General features: G+C 40.1%; 2 protein-coding genes across 4 annotated transcripts in view; one reads left to right on the top strand and one right to left on the bottom strand.

Moving 5' to 3' along the window:
* LOC115114586 (E3 ubiquitin-protein ligase mib1) overlaps nucleotides 1–7,016 on the bottom strand; it is a 105,517-nt gene extending 98,501 nt beyond the window's left edge. For all 3 annotated transcript variants that reach the window (XM_029642962.2, XM_029642964.2, XM_029642963.2), the window contains exons 1-2: nucleotides 6,000–7,016; nucleotides 5,025–5,196 (exon numbers count right to left, since the gene is read on the bottom strand). In XM_029642962.2, coding sequence (XP_029498822.1) covers nucleotides 5,025–5,196; nucleotides 6,000–6,228 — 401 coding nt within the window. In that variant the 5' untranslated portion in view covers nucleotides 6,229–7,016. The remainder of the gene's footprint in view (nucleotides 1–5,024; nucleotides 5,197–5,999) is intronic.
* A 10,065-nt stretch (nucleotides 7,017–17,081) lies between these two features.
* LOC115114585 (phospholipase ABHD3-like) overlaps nucleotides 17,082–17,587 on the top strand; it is a 50,278-nt gene continuing 49,772 nt past the window's right edge. Inside the window, exon 1 of the mRNA XM_029642961.2 lies at nucleotides 17,082–17,350. Coding sequence (XP_029498821.1) covers nucleotides 17,192–17,350 — 159 coding nt within the window. The 5' untranslated portion in view covers nucleotides 17,082–17,191. The remainder of the gene's footprint in view (nucleotides 17,351–17,587) is intronic.

Genomic DNA, 17,587 nt, shown 5'->3' with positions numbered 1-17,587 from the left:
GGGATACACGATACATCGGTAAACATATCAGAATTGTCCTAGTTTAATGCCAATATGCAAAATCTATATCACGTAGGTACATGACGTAATGACGCCACGTAAAATGTTGCGCTATACGTCCAACACAGCATTCCTAAACTAGCCCACAATGTCTGCTGTGTGGATCGAGCAGTCATTTGAAAGAGTAACAACATTTCAGCAAGACAACCTAAAGCCAGGATAATGGAATTTCATGACCCTTGACAATCAACCGTTTTCTGTCATGGGTGATGTTGGCTTTCGCCGACTAGTCGAGCACCGCCAGGTTGCCACTTGTTGTTCACCTATTGAAATTGAACTTCAGTTCATGAAAATAAATAGCTAGCCAGCTACTTAACCCTGTTGCCCAGAGCTAACGTGATACCAGCAGGCAGCTAGCTTCATCTGGCTAGTGAGGTTTGACCACACCGGGTTGTGTGTTGTGAAGCTAGCCACAATAAGGATTAGGCACAATAGTGGAATTTGAGGTTTGCCTTCAAAATAAGTGTGTTATTGACAGTGATGCAAATGAATACAAATAGTAGAATTATGCCATACTTTTATTTTGAAGGCTAACAGCAAAGTCCACTATTGTGGCTAATCCTTAGTGACTAGTTTCACATAGATGGGTCCGACCACCATTAATCAAATAAGAACGTTCTTCTAAATTAGCATTATTTTAGATGACACTTAGCTATATAGTTAGATTGCTAACTATAGCTACTGAAACAGATCTCGTTTTTTAAACTAACTCTACAGGCCATTGCCAGCACAACAATTGGGTACTCTGAAATAGGGCTGTGACGGTAGTGAATAACCCTGTAACTGACATCTATGGATTAAGACCGCATTGAAAATAAAATAATCGTAAAAAACCCTGATTAAATGGGCCTTGTTTTGCTGACTTCTGTCTACATCTCTTCTTTCCAACGGTCTTTTGACGTTGGAGCAGCTAATCCGGTACAGGTGCAGGGGGTGTAGAAGCACTCGTCTATAGGCTATGCACGTTTTCATTGCTTGCTCGTAAATAAATTATTTTAAAACAGGTTGGATATGTCTGACCTCATTAATTATTCACCAGACATCGACAAGGTTCTTCTGACACCCACGAAGCATCGTTACCCATCGCTCCACAACAGCCGCGGCCCTCGCAGAGCAAGGGGAATTACTACTTCAAGGTCTCAGAGCAGGTGACGTCACCGATTGAAAAGCTATTTAGCTCGCACCACCGCTAACTAAGCTAGCCGTTTCACATCCGTTACACAAGCAGGTGTCCTCATACATTACATAACCAAAAGTATGTCGACACCTGCTCGTCTAACATCCAACTCTATATGGTCCCCCCTTTGCTGCTATAAAAGTCTCCACTCTTCTAGGAAGGATCTCCACTAGAAGTTGGAACCTTACTGCAGGGACTTGCTTCCATTCAGCCCCAAGAGCATTAGTGAGGTTGGGCACTGATGTTGAGGGATTAGGCCTGGCTCGCAGTTGGCGTTCCAATTAATCCCAAAAGGTGTTCGATGGGGTTGAGGTCAGGGCTCTGTGCAGGCCAGTCAAGTTCTTCCACACCGATCTCGACAAACCATTTCTGTATGGACCTCGCTTTGTGCACTGTGGTATTGTCATGCTGGAACAGGAAAGAGCCTTCCCCAAACTGTTGCCACAAAGTTGGAAGCACAGAATCGTCTAGAATGTTATTGTATGCTGTAGCATTAAGAATTCCCTTCACTGAAACTAAGTGGCCTATACCGAACCATGAAAAACAGCCCCAGACCATTATTCCTCTTCCACCAAACTTTACATTTGGCACTATGCAGTCGGCAGGCAGCGTTCTCCTGGCATCCGCCAAACCCAGATTTGTCCATCAAACTGCCAGATGGTGAAGCGTGATTCATCACTCCAGAGAACGCATTTCCACTACTCCAGAGTCCAATGGCGGCGAGCTTTACACCACTCCAGCCGACGCTAGACATTGCACATGATGATCTTAGGCTTGTGTGCCGCTGCTCAGCCGTGGAAACCCATTTCATGAAGCTCCCGATGAACAGTTTGTTGCTTCCAGAGACAATTTGGAACTCTATCGTGTGTGTTGCAACCGAGGACAGGCGATCTTTAAATGCTTCAGCACTCGGCGGTCCCGTTCTGTTAGCTTGTGTGGCCTACCACTTGGCGGCTGAGCCGTTGTTGCTCCTAGACATTTCCACTTCACAACAACAGCACGCACAGATGACCGGGGCAGCTCTAGCAGGGCAGAAATGAGTGGAACTGACTTGGAAAGATGGCATCCTATCCTATTGTTTGTTCCATAGCACTGCCATTACTTGACCGACGACGCATGCATCCATGCTCCTTTACTGGTAATTGGTCAAGAGAGAGGCCAAAGCCTCATGGCAGTGGTCTACCTAACCACAGTAGAGCCCTAGAGGCTAGACAACTAGACAGAGCAGCTGGACACTGTAGGCCTAACCAATGTAAACAGACTGCTGTCTTGGGGACCCCCCCCCCCATCCCCTCCCACAGTCAGTGAAATAATCTAATGTGGCATAACAAAACAGTCCACCATGCCTTCAGTTCAGAGCAGTGTCTGAGGGAGGACAGGGACCCCCCTGCTGCCTTTGTTTGCAGTCATAAAATAACTGTCTCAGGGGAACTGAGGTCATATGTACTTGAAAAGGTGCCAGCTGTTGCGCCATGCGTTTTGTTTGTCCCTTTGAATCTCAAAGGGCTTGAAGCGGATGGAGTGACTGCTTTAGCAAGCAAACATATTGTTTGCAATATAGGGCTGTCCCCGACACAAAAAAAAATCTTTGTAGAGCGAAAGTTGTTTGTTCTTTCGACCAATCAATTGGTCAACGTTTTTAAACGTGTATTATTCCATTTCTTTCCATGTTTTAATAAAATCAACTATATGCATTGAGCTTCTGACACTTTAAGCTTACTGTTTGATGAAAGACACAAATGCCTCAAGGGAGCCAGAGATCTCGATAACCAGAAGAAGAAAACCTGACAACCATTTCCCCCTCTCTCCTGCTGGCTTTTGCAGATTCTGCCTCGGCAACCTTTCTCATGTGGAATGCCAATTTATCTTACCATTTCTACCGATTTGCGTGTCAGTTAGGGTTTTCATATGCAAATTTTTGTGGAACGGTTTCATTTAATTTAGAATAACGTTTTCATATCTCAAATTCATTGTCATGTGGGTAATCCAAATTCTATCCAAATCTGAAATGAGACAAACCTAAAAAGGTATATCGCCAACTATGTAAAAATAGCCTACAGAAAGCAAACAAACAAGTAAAATACTTACTCAACATTGACAGGGGCACTCCAAATAAAAGATAATGTCTAAACAGTCAACTTGTAAATGGAATGAAAGAAACCAAATTGTGTTATTCACAAGTGTAGCATAGGTTTTGCGCACTGCAAACAATCTGTCCACTCTGACAATGAGAACGGTAAGACTGGAAAAATAATATTGAATGCATTAACAGAAATTACCGTAACCAAAGTAACAAACATAGATTAGAAATTATAGGCATTAACAGTAAATGTAGTACTTGTGATATATGTAATGGGGAATTGATATACACTAACAATTTACACAATTAAATGATGAAACAATGAATGTGCACACATTGGCACGAGGGAGAGTATTCTGGAGATAGAAGTGCATTATGTATGTGGGCGCATGGTCAATCTTATGTCTGCATTTGCCATGCAGCATTTACATTGATTCAGCCTCAGCAGAAATCAAGGGATTCATACTTCTTGCGCTTTGCTGAGCAGTGCTGTTGTGAAGGAAGTTGTCAAGGAACCACCTCCTACCTTCAATAAATCATGTCAATGAGGAGTTATACAGAGCCCTCCACATTGTTAAAACATTTGGGAGGTGCATGGCGATACAGTGCGGAGCTCGATTTGGCCTCTGGAGGCTCCGCAATTGCATCACACCCTCCATATGGAGCCTCTGACCACATTTCACGGATCAAGCATAAATTGGCTTTTAGTCTAGGCCTCTGCAATGGATCAGTTCACCGAGATGGCCGCGTATACATGTGTTGTTAATGCTCGACTAAAACAAAATCTTGGTCAACCAACCGCCTATGACCAAACAATCGACCAGTCGACTAATTGGGGTCAGCCCTAACGCAATAAGATGTCTTGGTTGCCACTCTCTGCAGGTTGTTTCAGTCAGTTGGTTCATTTTGAAAACCTCTTAAATGTAACTTATTCTCAGCAACTTTTATTATTATTTCAAACTATTACATTCCTTTCCCATCATAACATTCTCAAGATAGGTTGGTTGTGTTGATTTTTCAATTGTGCTTTTACTTGTAAATCTTCAACGGAAGCAGAAAAAAACAGACATGGCCAGTAACATGGGATTGGCTGAGGCCCCAACAACATCACTGCTTCTGAAAGAGAGGCTGAGAGGTCGCCTGGCAACAAAGAGCCAGGATCGGTTGCTACATGTTGAGTCTGCCTATCAGGCTGGGCTCAGGAATTACAACTCAAATATCACAGAGACAGCCAGGTAGCAACAGAAAACAGAAGGGAGAGTCAAATTGGTGGTTCCACAACATAACCAACCAAAGGATGTAGATAGGAACTGCTATCATTAAACGCATCACTAAACCATAGATTTTGTCATAGAGGTGGGGCTTAGTTGACGAAGCACCCCTACGCATAGGGCTTGTGTTCCATGTTACCTTTGTTGCCGTCATACTGTGAAGATAATCAGAGGTGCATTCATTACATATTGCAATGGAAGCCGTTTACCGTTTAAAAACCAAACGGAAGCAAACAGCAAATGGAATGAAACATCGAGGGACTCACATTTTTGTTGCAAAATGTTTTCTGTTTGGAGTAAACTCTTGGTTGCAAAACATTTTACAACTGAATCTGTATAAGGAATACACCCCAGATCTCACAACGCGTAATGTGACTGCATTAAAGAGGTCCTGGAATGCAACCATTGGCTTCACAGGGCAGTGGATAGTACTCACCTCTCGCTACCAGGGGTAGTGATCCTGTAGAAGCGATGTCGCAGGTGGTGCTTGTCTCCATGGTAACAGGTGGTGCAGAGGTCATAGTTGTTGCATTCAGCACACTTCCAGCGGATCCCGATGATAGGCTGCTGACGACAGGTGTCGCACATGGTGCCGTCATGCTTGATACCTGAGAGGGAGTGTTAATAAGGCAGTTAGGAAATGGTAAGAGGACCCGAGGCTCTGGGGTTGCTCAACTTGCCATCTTCATACCATCATTCACAAACTCTAAATCAAATAAAAGTTTGTCACGTGCGCCAAATTCACCTTAGTGAAATGTTTACTTACAGGCTCTAACCAATAGTGCAAAAAAGGTGTTAGGTGAACAATAGGTAATACACAGAACAAAAATATAAACGTGTAAAGTGTTGGTCTCATGTTTCATGAGCTGAAATAAAAGATTCACAGAATGTTCCTTCTCCCAAATATTGGGCACAAATTTGTTAACATCCCTGTTAGTGGGCATTTCTCCTTTGCCAAGACAATCCATCCACCTGACAGGTTTGGCATATCAAGAAACTGATTAAACAGGATGATCATTACACAGGTGCATCTTGTGCTGGGGACACAAAGTGATTATATAAGATCCACAGTTTAGGGCCTAATAATGTATTTCAATTGACTGATTTCCTTATATGAACTGTATTAACTAACAGTCTGTAATTCAGAAAAATCTTTGAAATTGTTGGATATTGCATTTATATTTTTGTTCAGTAAAAAAGTGAACATGCCACATGATCTGTATGGAGTTCAGTTTACCATGTTAGGCTCTTCCATGTCGCTAACGCTTGGTGCATTGCAATGCTTGAAATGCGGTTGCGAAATAACTGTGTAGCGTACACATCACATCAACACTCAAATGCATAAGCTAAATGTAACACGAAAACAGGAAACAATATGTTTTGGATCGCAGTACCAGAAGGCACACATTACCTGTGGGAGCACTATCAAATATCCTCACGTCGTATGCACCAGAGCACCGGTAGTTGGCTGCAGTCCCGTTATCCCAGACAACAACCACTTCTTCCGGACTTTCAAAACTCCTGACGGTGCCTACATGTCCCTCTCCACCATCCTGTTTTCCCCATTTCCAATCGGGTCCGCGGATCACTCTTGCACCAACTCCTTCCATCATCACACGGTTATTCCTGCCGGTAGTCATTTACGAAAAGGTCTCGCAAATTGCCAGCTAGCAGAATATGTTAATTTGCTAACTAACGTTAACTGTGTTCGGCAGGATAATTTTGCGATGCAAAATCGGTCTGTTGTCCAGAAGAACACAATTCAGCAATATCTTGTTAGTTTGCAAGTAGCACGACGAACTGTGTGGCTAGCCTGCTTACTGTAACGTTCAAAAACAAGATAGCAGAAACACCCTAGCGACAAAGGTGTTAGTCAAATGTATCGTTATGTGAATGTTATACGTTAAGTTAACCAACTAAAAACAACGCAGTGAACTGGGAAGCAAAGCCAAGATAACTCGCTAGCTAGCATTTAGGCTAACGTTAACTGACAAAGTAAGCTGTTGAATGAAACGCACTTTTCACTCCACAAGCTGTTCTGTAACGTTGTGGAAATAACTGATACGTCTCAGTATCCCCTTTAAGTTGTTTTTCGTCCCAAGACCACAAGAAAGTGTCACCCCAAGAGCTTGTAAAGTAGCCACATCGTCACGAAATTGTAGACCTTTGTTAGCTGCTAGCTAACGTTAGCTCTTGTGCCTCCGCAAGAATGCCACCTCTACAACTTAAGTAACACATTAGCCAGGTAGTGTAGCTTAGTCCTTTTTTTGTTGGAATAATTGTTTCCTGCTACGTTTATTATCATATGTATTTGATTGTTCTCCTCAAATGTATTTATTTTGTCAAATGGCTTGCAGAAGTACACTCAGAATAAAAGCGTCGCCATTATTGTAAATCATCAAGCAGACGGAGGTGGACCAGCGGTCAATGAAGATATTTGGAAAATGAGGGTTTGGCTAGCTCGTAGCGTCATTTGACAAATAAAGCACTAAGGGGAGGCTAAACAAAAGGTTTTAAATGCAAAATGACTGGTTTTATAAGTAATTTGTTTCTTGAATTGAATACCTATAATTCCTTGCGAAATTAACTTTTTTGCCAAATTTTGTTGCACTTTTTGAAGCAGCATTTAGGCCTGGCCAAAAGACTGCACAGGTGATGTTGGTTTCAAGCACCGATTTTCACAGGGTTTTGGTTCAACAGTTTACTATGATAATTCAAATATAATGTCTTCCCAACCTGCTCCCATATGCAAACACCAAATCTAGGGGACCACATTTAAAATAGATACCCAAATGCGGTTTTAAAACATTTAAAATAGCTACACACACACACAAATCCCCCTCCTGTTCATAGTAAAGTGCAAACATTTTAAGGGCCGGAGAGCAAACAAGGTTTGTACCGACAGAAACATAATTTAATTATAGAATATGCATAAAATTGGAGCGTCTGCAGTAGTCTCAATAACATTTCAAATGTTTAATACCCTCAAATACCAAGTGAGGCATACCTCATTTAGAAATAGGCCATGGCATCGTTACTGTCAATCGCGAATGATAATTCTTTAAAGATTTAGCCAGTGAAATGTCCGAACCTCGTCTGTCTGCATGCCAATCATTTGATCTCCATCAGATTCATGTGAATATGCATTTAGATCTTATTGAATTACTGTTTCGTGAGCCAGTTAGAGCAGATAGTGTCAACAATCTATATAGCCTTCCTGTATTTTTGTTTCAATCAAAGTATATTCTGCCTAACGGCGTGCGCGGTGAGTTTTTTAAAACTATTCAGATAGCCATCTCATAAGAAATTAGGTTGTTCTTTTTGGTGCAACAGTAACGTTTTATTATGATATTATAATTGGTTATTTTATGAAGAATACTAATGAATCATTATGTGATCTTCCAGGACATCGATTCAGCTTTTATCTAACTTGACAAGACAATCACCATTGTGAGAAGAGTCGGAGCGACGTTGCACTGAACGAGCAATTACAGCGTACACGACTATTTTGTATTGCGCAACATTTGGCGATGCAGAAACGAGATTACATTTAACATTTAAGTCATTTAGCAGACGCTCTTATCCAGAGCGACTTACAAACAGACACAGTGATATAACACCATTATAACAGACACAGTGATATAACACCATTATAACAGACACAGTGATATAACACCATTATAACAGACACCATTATAACAGACACAGTGATATAACACCATTATAACAGACACCGTGGTATAACACCATTATAACAGACACAGTGATATAACACCATTATAACAGACACCGTGGTATAACACCATTATAACAGACACAGTGATATAACACCATTATAACAGACACAGTGATATAACACCATTATAACAGACACAGTGATATAACACCATTATAACAGACAGTGATATAACACCATTATAACAGACACCGTGGTATAACACCATTATAACAGACACAGTGATATAACACCATTATAACAGACACAGTGGTATAACACCATTATAACAGACACAGTGATATAACACCATTATAACAGACACGGTGGTATAACACCATTATAACAGACACGGTGGTATAACACCATTATAACAGACACAGTGGTATAACACCATTATAACAGACACAGTGGTATAACACCATTATAACAGACACAGTGATATAACACCATTATAACAGACACAGTGATATAACATCATTATAACAGACACAGTGGTATAACACCATTATAACAGACACAGTGGTATAACACCATTATAACAGACACCGTGGTATAACACCATTATAACAGACACAGTGATATAACACCATTACAACAGACACAGTGGTATAACACCATTATAACAGACACCATTATAACAGACACAGTGATATAACACCATTATAACAGACACAGTGATATAACACCATTATAACAGACACAGTGATATAACACCATTATAACAGACACAGTGATATAACACCATTATAACAGACACAGTGATATAACACCATTATAACAGACACCGTGATATAACACCATTATAACAGACACCGTGATATAACACCATTATAACAGACACAGTGGTATAACACTGTTATAACAGACACAGTGGTATAACACCATTATAACAGACACAGTGGTATAACACTGTTATAACAGACACAGTGGTATAACACCATTATAACAGACACAGTGGTATAACACCATTATAACAGACACAGTGATATAACACCATTATAACAGACACAGTGATATAACACCATTATAACAGACACAGTGATATAACACTGTTATAACAGACACAGTGGTATAACACCATTATAACAGACACAGTGGTATAACACTGTTATAACAGACACAGTGGTATAACACCATTATAACAGACACAGTGATATAACACCATTATAACAGACACAGTGATATAACACCATTATAACAGACACAGTGATATAACACCATTATAACAGACACAGTGATATAACACCATTATAACAGACACAGTGATATAACACCATTATAACAGACACAGTGATATAACACCATTATAACAGACACCATTATAACAGACACAGTGATATAACACCATTATAACAGACACCGTGGTATAACACCATTATAACAGACACAGTGATATAACACCATTATAACAGACACAGTGATATAACACCATTATAACAGACACAGTGATATAACACCATTATAACAGACACCATTATAACAGACACAGTGGTATAACACCATTATAACAGACACCGTGGTATAACACCATTATAACAGACACAGTGATATAACACCATTATAACAGACACAGTGGTATAACACCATTATAACAGACACAGTGGTATAACACCATTATAACAGACACAGTGATATAACACCATTATAACAGACACAGTGATATAACACCATTATAACAGACACAGTGGTATAACACCATTATAACAGACACAGTGGTATAACACCATTATAACAGACACAGTGATATAACACCATTATAACAGACACCGTGGTATAACACCATTATAACAGACACAGTGATATAACACCATTATAACAGACACCGTGGGGGTATAACACCCCGTTTTTCCTTTGAGAAATGAAGAAGCAGAATGAGTGTAGAGCCAAGTGTACTCTTTTGTTTGGTGAGCGCGCCAGGTCTCACGCGCGCCACGTTGATTTTATCCTCTATTTAACACTTTTTTCCATCTTAAATGTAATAGATTATTTACGTTTTAGGATACCTAAAGACGGATTAGGAAAGTTGTTTGAAATGTTTGGACAAAGTTTACAGGTAACTTATTAGATATTTTGTAGTCATGTTGGGCGAGTTGGAACCGGTGTTTTTCTGAATCAAACACACCAAATAAATTGACATTTTGGGGATATAAAAAAAGGAGTTTATCAAACAAAAAGGACCATTTGTGATGTTTCTGGGACATATTGGAGTGCCAACAGAAGATCTTCAAAGGTAAGGCATGAATTATATCGTTATTTCTGACTTTCGTGTCGCACCTGCTTGGTTGAAATATGATTTAATGTGTTTGTATGATGGGGTGCTGTCCTCAGATAATCTCATTGTTTGCTTTCGCCGTAAAGCCTGTTTGAAATCTGACACGGTGGCTGGATTAACAAGAAGTTAGGCTTTATTTTGGTGTATTGCACTTGTGACTTTATGAAAGTTAAATATTTATAATATTTGAATTCCAGATGTTGTCAAATCGATCCCGCTAACGGGATTTGATCCCTATGAAGTTTTAAAAAGCTATCAGAAATACACCAAAACACAATGTTGACAGAATGAACCCTGCCAGCTAATAACACTAATATTTCGTTTTGGATACATTGTTTACCTTCAGTAAGTTTAAGAAATATTTCATTGTAATTCAATTACCAAAACCCACAAGATATTTCTAATTTATCTCCCTCATGAGGGAGAATAATGAAAGTTCACAGAAGTAACAAGTAACGGTAGAGCTACCAAATGGTGATTTTACTGATAATAATACATAAACAAGTGATAAATGTGCAATTCCGTTACCAATTACCAAACAAATAAGTAATGGAATTAATGCAAATGAATTGGCTACAATGGGAAATACTAAGTCATAAACCACAGTTTGGTCACCAACTACTTGCCTCCCTTCCAGTGGCATACTGTTACAGTGCAGTCGGAAAGTATTCAGATATCACATATGTAGCTGTTTTATGAAAATCTGGGAATATTTGGCCAAGGAAACATTTCTGGTTGGTCTCAGGGAATGAATGAGTGTACACCAGTTAGGATGGGATACTTTTAAAACGGGATTGAGTGAAGTAACAGCAAACACGTTGAATGAGCAACTAATGAACATGGAGAGCCTCACAAATTTGACGAAATTATGTAATATCTTTCAGTCTAATATAATATGGATATTTACTTACTTTTGGACCTCTTCGACAGATGCACGCTTTTGTAAATATACTGAACATGCAATTTCAAAGCGTTTACTGAGTTACAATTCATATAAGGAAATCAGTCAATTGAAATTAATTTAATAGGCTCTAATCTATGAATTTCACATAACTGGGAATACAGATATGCATCTGTTGGTCACAGATACCTTCTGTGGATCAGAAAACCAGTCAGTATCTGGTGTGACCACCATTTGCCTCATGCAGAGCCACACATTTCCTTCGCATAGAGTTGATCAGTCTGTTGATTGTGGCCTGTGGAACGTTGTCCCACTCCTCTTCATTGGCTGTGCGAAATTGCTGGATATTGGCGGGAACTGGAACACGCTGTTGTACACGTCGATCCAGAGCATCCCAAACATTGTCAATGGGTGACATGTCTGGTGAGTATGCAGGCCATGGAAGAACTAAGACATTTTTATCTTCCAGGAATTGTGTACAGATCCTTGCGACATGGGGCGACATTTACTCAAACGAGTTAGTACCAGAATAACACAGAACAACACTGCACATGACCAAGGGTGCTCCATCCTTAAAGGGGACATCAGTAATTAACAGAACATAACACATGTTATGCCACACATATCACACACGACATTTGAGAAAAAGAAGCTTTTTAATTTAATTTCGGATATCTTTTATTTCAGCTCATGATACATGGGACCAACACTTTACATGTTGTGTTTATATTTTTGTTCAGTTGATGATAGGCCTCTGACATCGACTCACGCTGCGCAGAATATCAGATCTCAACAGAGCTTGGAGAAGTGTTCAACATCACCATTAGACCTAGGCTACCACATCCTTATGATATACAGTACCAGTCAAAAGTTGACCGTTTGGGCATGTTCTACATTGTAGAATAATAATGAAGACATCACAACTATGAAAGAACAAATATGGACTCATTTAGTAACTTAAAAAGTGTTAAACAAATGAAAATATATTTTAGATTTTAGATTCTTCAAAGTAGCCACTCTTTGCCAAGAGTGTGCAAAGCTGTCGTCAAGATCCTCAAATACAAAATATGCTATGATTTGTTTAACAGTTTTTTGGTTACTACATGATTCCATATCATAGTGTTATTTCATAGTTTTGATGACTTCACTATTGTTCTACAATGAATGAGTAAGTGTGTCAAAACTTTTGACCGGTACTGTATATATATTCATTAATGCAACGTGGCTGCATTAGGGTTTTAGGGGTGGTGTTTGAATTTATTGATAAAATGCATAAGTTAATTGTTTTGGTTGTAGGACGTGGGGCAAAGGGCCAAAATGTGGGACTTGTGGTCACCCTACCCAAATCATCAAGGGCTATTTGAGAGTACACATCCTAGACATATGGACTATAGTCTACATTCCATGGACCTATGATATGCACATGCAAATAGGCTAGCCCTTGATGATTTGGGGTTTGCATTCATTTAGGCCTATATATTGTGTGTGTGTGTGAAGTGGAAGCGGAAGCAGGTGCATAGGGAACAAGCAAAGAAATGTAAGCCCACAAGCTACTTTAGGCTGCTTGTCGAAAGAACGGGACTAAGGCACAGCAGATGTTGAGTCCCACATATTTATTGTAAAGTGAAACTTAAAACAAAAACAATAAAACAACTAAATGTGACTGTGTGGTGCAAATACACAAAACAATATCCCACAAACACAGGTGGGAGAAATATCTACTTAAATATGATCACCAATTAGAGACAACGATTACCAGCTGCCTCTAATTGGGAATCATAGAAAACACCAACATAGAAAATATAAACTAGAACACAACATAGACATTTTAAACTAGAATACCCCCTAGTCACGCCCTGACCTACTACACCGTAGAGAAACAAGGGCTCTCTATGGTCAGGGCGTGACACTGCTATGTGTGCAGAAACACATATCCTATTGTAAAACATTGATCATAGGCCTATTGTTTGGTTGTTTTTTGGTGTTTTGAGCAGCATCTTTTCTATTGTATTCTATTGTGTTATATTCTATTATATTCCAGTGACCTGTAGCCTATGATACATCTCAATATATTTGCTTCCCTGGGATAATATACTCACAACCTATTTAGGAAAACAACTTATAGTCACTGGTTTTCATTGAGGATCCTGTGGCCCTTATTTAAAGTATCCTTCCTTTCTTTCTCTCTAAGATATCTCTGATCTGAATGATTGTGATAAGATCAGGGATTTAGACTGAATGTGAAGGTGCATTAGGCAGACTATGTGCACACTGATTAGATCTAATTCATTGACTGTAAAGACTTACTGGACTAAAGGATCTCCTAAATGTTAATGGATTATCCAGATATATTTATTAAGGATTTCCATTAGCTTCTGCCAAGGCAGCTACTCTTCCTGGGGTCTAAACACATTAAGGCAATTACATTACACATAAGACAAAAGATAAAACAGTACATCATACAACATTATTACACCACTACATACCTACAATTGTCACACGCTGATCTGTTTCATCTGTCTTTGTGTTTGTCTTCACCCCCCTCCAGGTGTCGCCCATCTTCCCCATTATCCCCAGTGTATTTATACCTGTGTTCTCTGTTTATCTGTTACCAGTTCGTTTTGTTCGTCAAAACTACCGGTTTTCCCCTTGCGCCTGTCTTTTTCTAGTTCCTATTTTCTAGTTTTCCCGGTTTTGACCATTCTGCCTGCCCTGAGCCTGCCTGCCGTTCTGTACCTTGTCACACCACCCTGGATTATTGACCTCTGCCTGCCCTGACCCCGAGACTGCCTGCCGTTTTGTATCTTATGGACTCTGATCTGGATTACTGACCTCTGCCTGCCCTTGACCTGTTGTTTTGCCTGCCCCCTGTTCTAGTAATAAACTTTTGTTACTTCGACACTGTCTGCATCTGGGTCTTGTCCTGAAACCTGATAACAATACAAAATGTATAATACCCAGTGGCGATTTTAGCATGTAAATCTTGTTGGGGCAAACTCATTTTGTTGTTGTTGATGTATGCCAGCAAAGCCACTACACAACACAACACTAAACAATGCATTAATTGCACTATAACGGTGACAAACGGTTCCCACAAACTTTCAGCACCATGGAGTGAATCCTTACCACTGCTACACCTGGCTATCAACGGAGCCTTGTCTGGCAGCAAAACTGTTCATTCAGTCTCATTTACTACTTTTTTTAAAAACCATAGCTGATATGGCTGACTTGCTTAAACAAATTCCGTTACGACTGAGTCCTTGTGGATCTGTGTAAGTCGATAAGAACCGCATTCTCTTTCAATAATAACAAACGCCAAAATGAGTTTTGACATTTGAACCATACACAAACATTATTACAGTTATGTTCAGTAAATTCACAATGCTTATTCTTATATCATTAACACTTAGCTCTAAGTATAAGCAAACGTGCTGTGTCGAGGTAGGCCTAGTCTTTCAGTACTTTCAAAATGGACACCGACAGAAATTCAGATGTTAGTTCAGATAAATTCAGCAAGATGTTGAGGCCTTAACTTTAGAATTGTAAGTTACCACCAAGCGAGAGAGAGACTCGTTTTGCCTACCATTTGAAGTATTTTATTAGACCTATTATGTGTTCTAAAAGGAAGGAAAATACAATCATGGAGATCCACTTTTATATACAATATATCGATTCACAGACGGACAGCACATTGCACAAACAAAACCACCCTTGCAATATCAACTGGAATTACATGGGTCTATTTCTGAACTTTTTGTTTAAAACAAATATTTGTATGGGAAGAGACTGTCACTGGAAAACAAGGTTACAGTCCCAACAACATTAGATAGTGTATCTTCTGCTCATCAAGAATATTTTGTCATCAAACTTTGTTATCAAAGTCTGGCATTCTCTGAATTTATGGTGCTTTAAAGACAACTGGGAACTCTGAAAAAAACAAGGTTGAATCATGATGTCAGTGATCTTCAGGTTGGAGCTCAAGAAAGAGGCCCGAGGTCCCGACATGGAATTCCGAATTGGAGGACCGTTCAAAACGTACATTCCTGTTCGGAGCTTGTTTTTTTCAGAGTTCCTGGTTGTCTTGAACTCACTGAAATCTGAGATTTCCCAGTTCCGAGTTTCCATTTGTTTTGAATGCGGCAGAAGTCACGCTGGATTGACAGCATGGCCAATTTATTCAAACTTTTCTGGCCCATGGTGTTGGTGTGTGAATGTTTATCCTTTCAAGCTTGGGAAAGGGACCCATTCAGATAGATGTTTTAAATCCTTAATCCCAGACTTGGACCACACACCATCTCCACCGGAGAGCAGACAAGGGAAGTGAAATAGTGATTGCTTTGCAACGCTTACAGTTGTCCACTGATTCCTTCCAAACCACTTATTGTTGAATTTGCAACTTCTGACTTGTTGTGTAATGTTTATGTCCAATGGCCGATGAGCATCAATAATTTTATCTATAATGTATCTTCATATGACAAGAATTGAAAAGGATTTGCCAGTATATTGTCGACATGATTTATGATGATGACTGCTTGTCTAGCTAAGATTTTGAAAGTATGATGTTGACATGATCAGTCCAATCACAGCTACAGTAGATATAACGTGATTTGACATCATTTTTTCTGTGGCCAATGACATTGAGCCTTCTTCTAATGTAAATCTATGGCAGCACCCAAGGGGCCTTGAACTGCCTATCTCCCCCTGTAGATTCTGCGGTGACATAGTGTCCCCATGAGTGACAGAACACTAAGACAATCACTGCACAACTAGAGAACATTACCAATGCCTGTGCTCTGTATTTTCCGCTGGCTGCCCCTCCACCACAGAAAGCACTGAGCTAGGCTGAAACACCTTCCTAGGCTGAAACACCTTCATTGTGGAGAAAGAAAGAAAGAAAGAGACCATGTTTTTTGCAGATTTATTCTCTCTGTTTTTACATTGTTTGCAAACTGATATGTGACATAAATGAATGCCAAAATAACATGCAAAACAGGCACACACAAAAAAATATGTATATACCTTTTTGATCTATAACATTTTGGGGGGGCTAACCAGGTGGGGATAAAAACAGGTGGGCCTTTGCCTCACCTTCCTTGAATGATAAGTCACTGATAATACCACCATACAACAATATTACAACGTAAGTGTATGTAGAGAGAGTGTGCTAGAGTTTGTTTGTGTATTTGTGTGTCTGTACCTGTGTGTGTCTCTTCATAGTCCCGCTGTTCCATAAGGTGTATTTTTATCTGGTTTTAAATCTGATTCTACTGCTTGCATCAGTTACCTCCCATAGTATGTAATGGACATGGGGATTGTGAAGAGACCTCTGGTGGCATGTCTTGTAGGGTATTCACGGGTTTCTGAGCTGTGTGCTAGACACATTTTTGCTCAGGCCAAGATTTCCATATGGCTCATGACCCTGCATAATTCCAGTCGCAGTGATGTGACACAGCCTTGACTATCCCCAATGCAATTTAGGCTGCATCCACTGCAAGCGTTATGAAAGCCTACAATTACGCCTGCTACAGCTCAGCGCAGGCCGGTTAAAGAGCGCCATCGTCTGCCTCTAAATATATCGCTCCCCTTCCCTTGACTACCCCCTTCTCTGCACATTGCTGAACGTTAGTGCATGCATTCATTCCTGAGCAGCAGAGGTTTTCATTCGATCCTGGCCGCTATACCTGAAGAGCGCGACATAAGAGGGACCTGGCAATGATCTCACTGGACTTCAATTTTCATGTTTTGACAAGGGACCTGTCACTTTATCTGGAAAATCAAGTGAAAGTTGGCCTTTTTGGATCTGGAATACTGTCACTGGTGCTCGGCTTCAGCGCAGCTTATGCCTACTACTACTTGATCTCTGTCGCGAAGGTAGGGGTCACAGAGGCTGCTTTGAATAATCATTATTTAATAGAAAGGGATACATTGTAACGGGCAATTGTCTTATTAAAAGGTGCCATAAAGGTTATTATGATGGAGGAATCGCTGGCGCTTTTGCGCATCAAACCGGCTCAGCAGCTGGATGGTTTGCTGAGGAGGCTGATTATTTCAGTAGCCTACGAGCGTCAACGGTACTGCACATGTGATATGACATCTTTCAATAAAATG

This window comes from Oncorhynchus nerka, linkage group LG9b, assembly GCF_034236695.1.
Source record: "Oncorhynchus nerka isolate Pitt River linkage group LG9b, Oner_Uvic_2.0, whole genome shotgun sequence".
Taxonomy (NCBI): Eukaryota; Metazoa; Chordata; class Actinopteri; order Salmoniformes; family Salmonidae; genus Oncorhynchus; species Oncorhynchus nerka.
The sequence above is the reverse complement of the archived record's forward strand: the minus strand, read 5'-3'. Positions and strand labels throughout refer to the sequence as shown.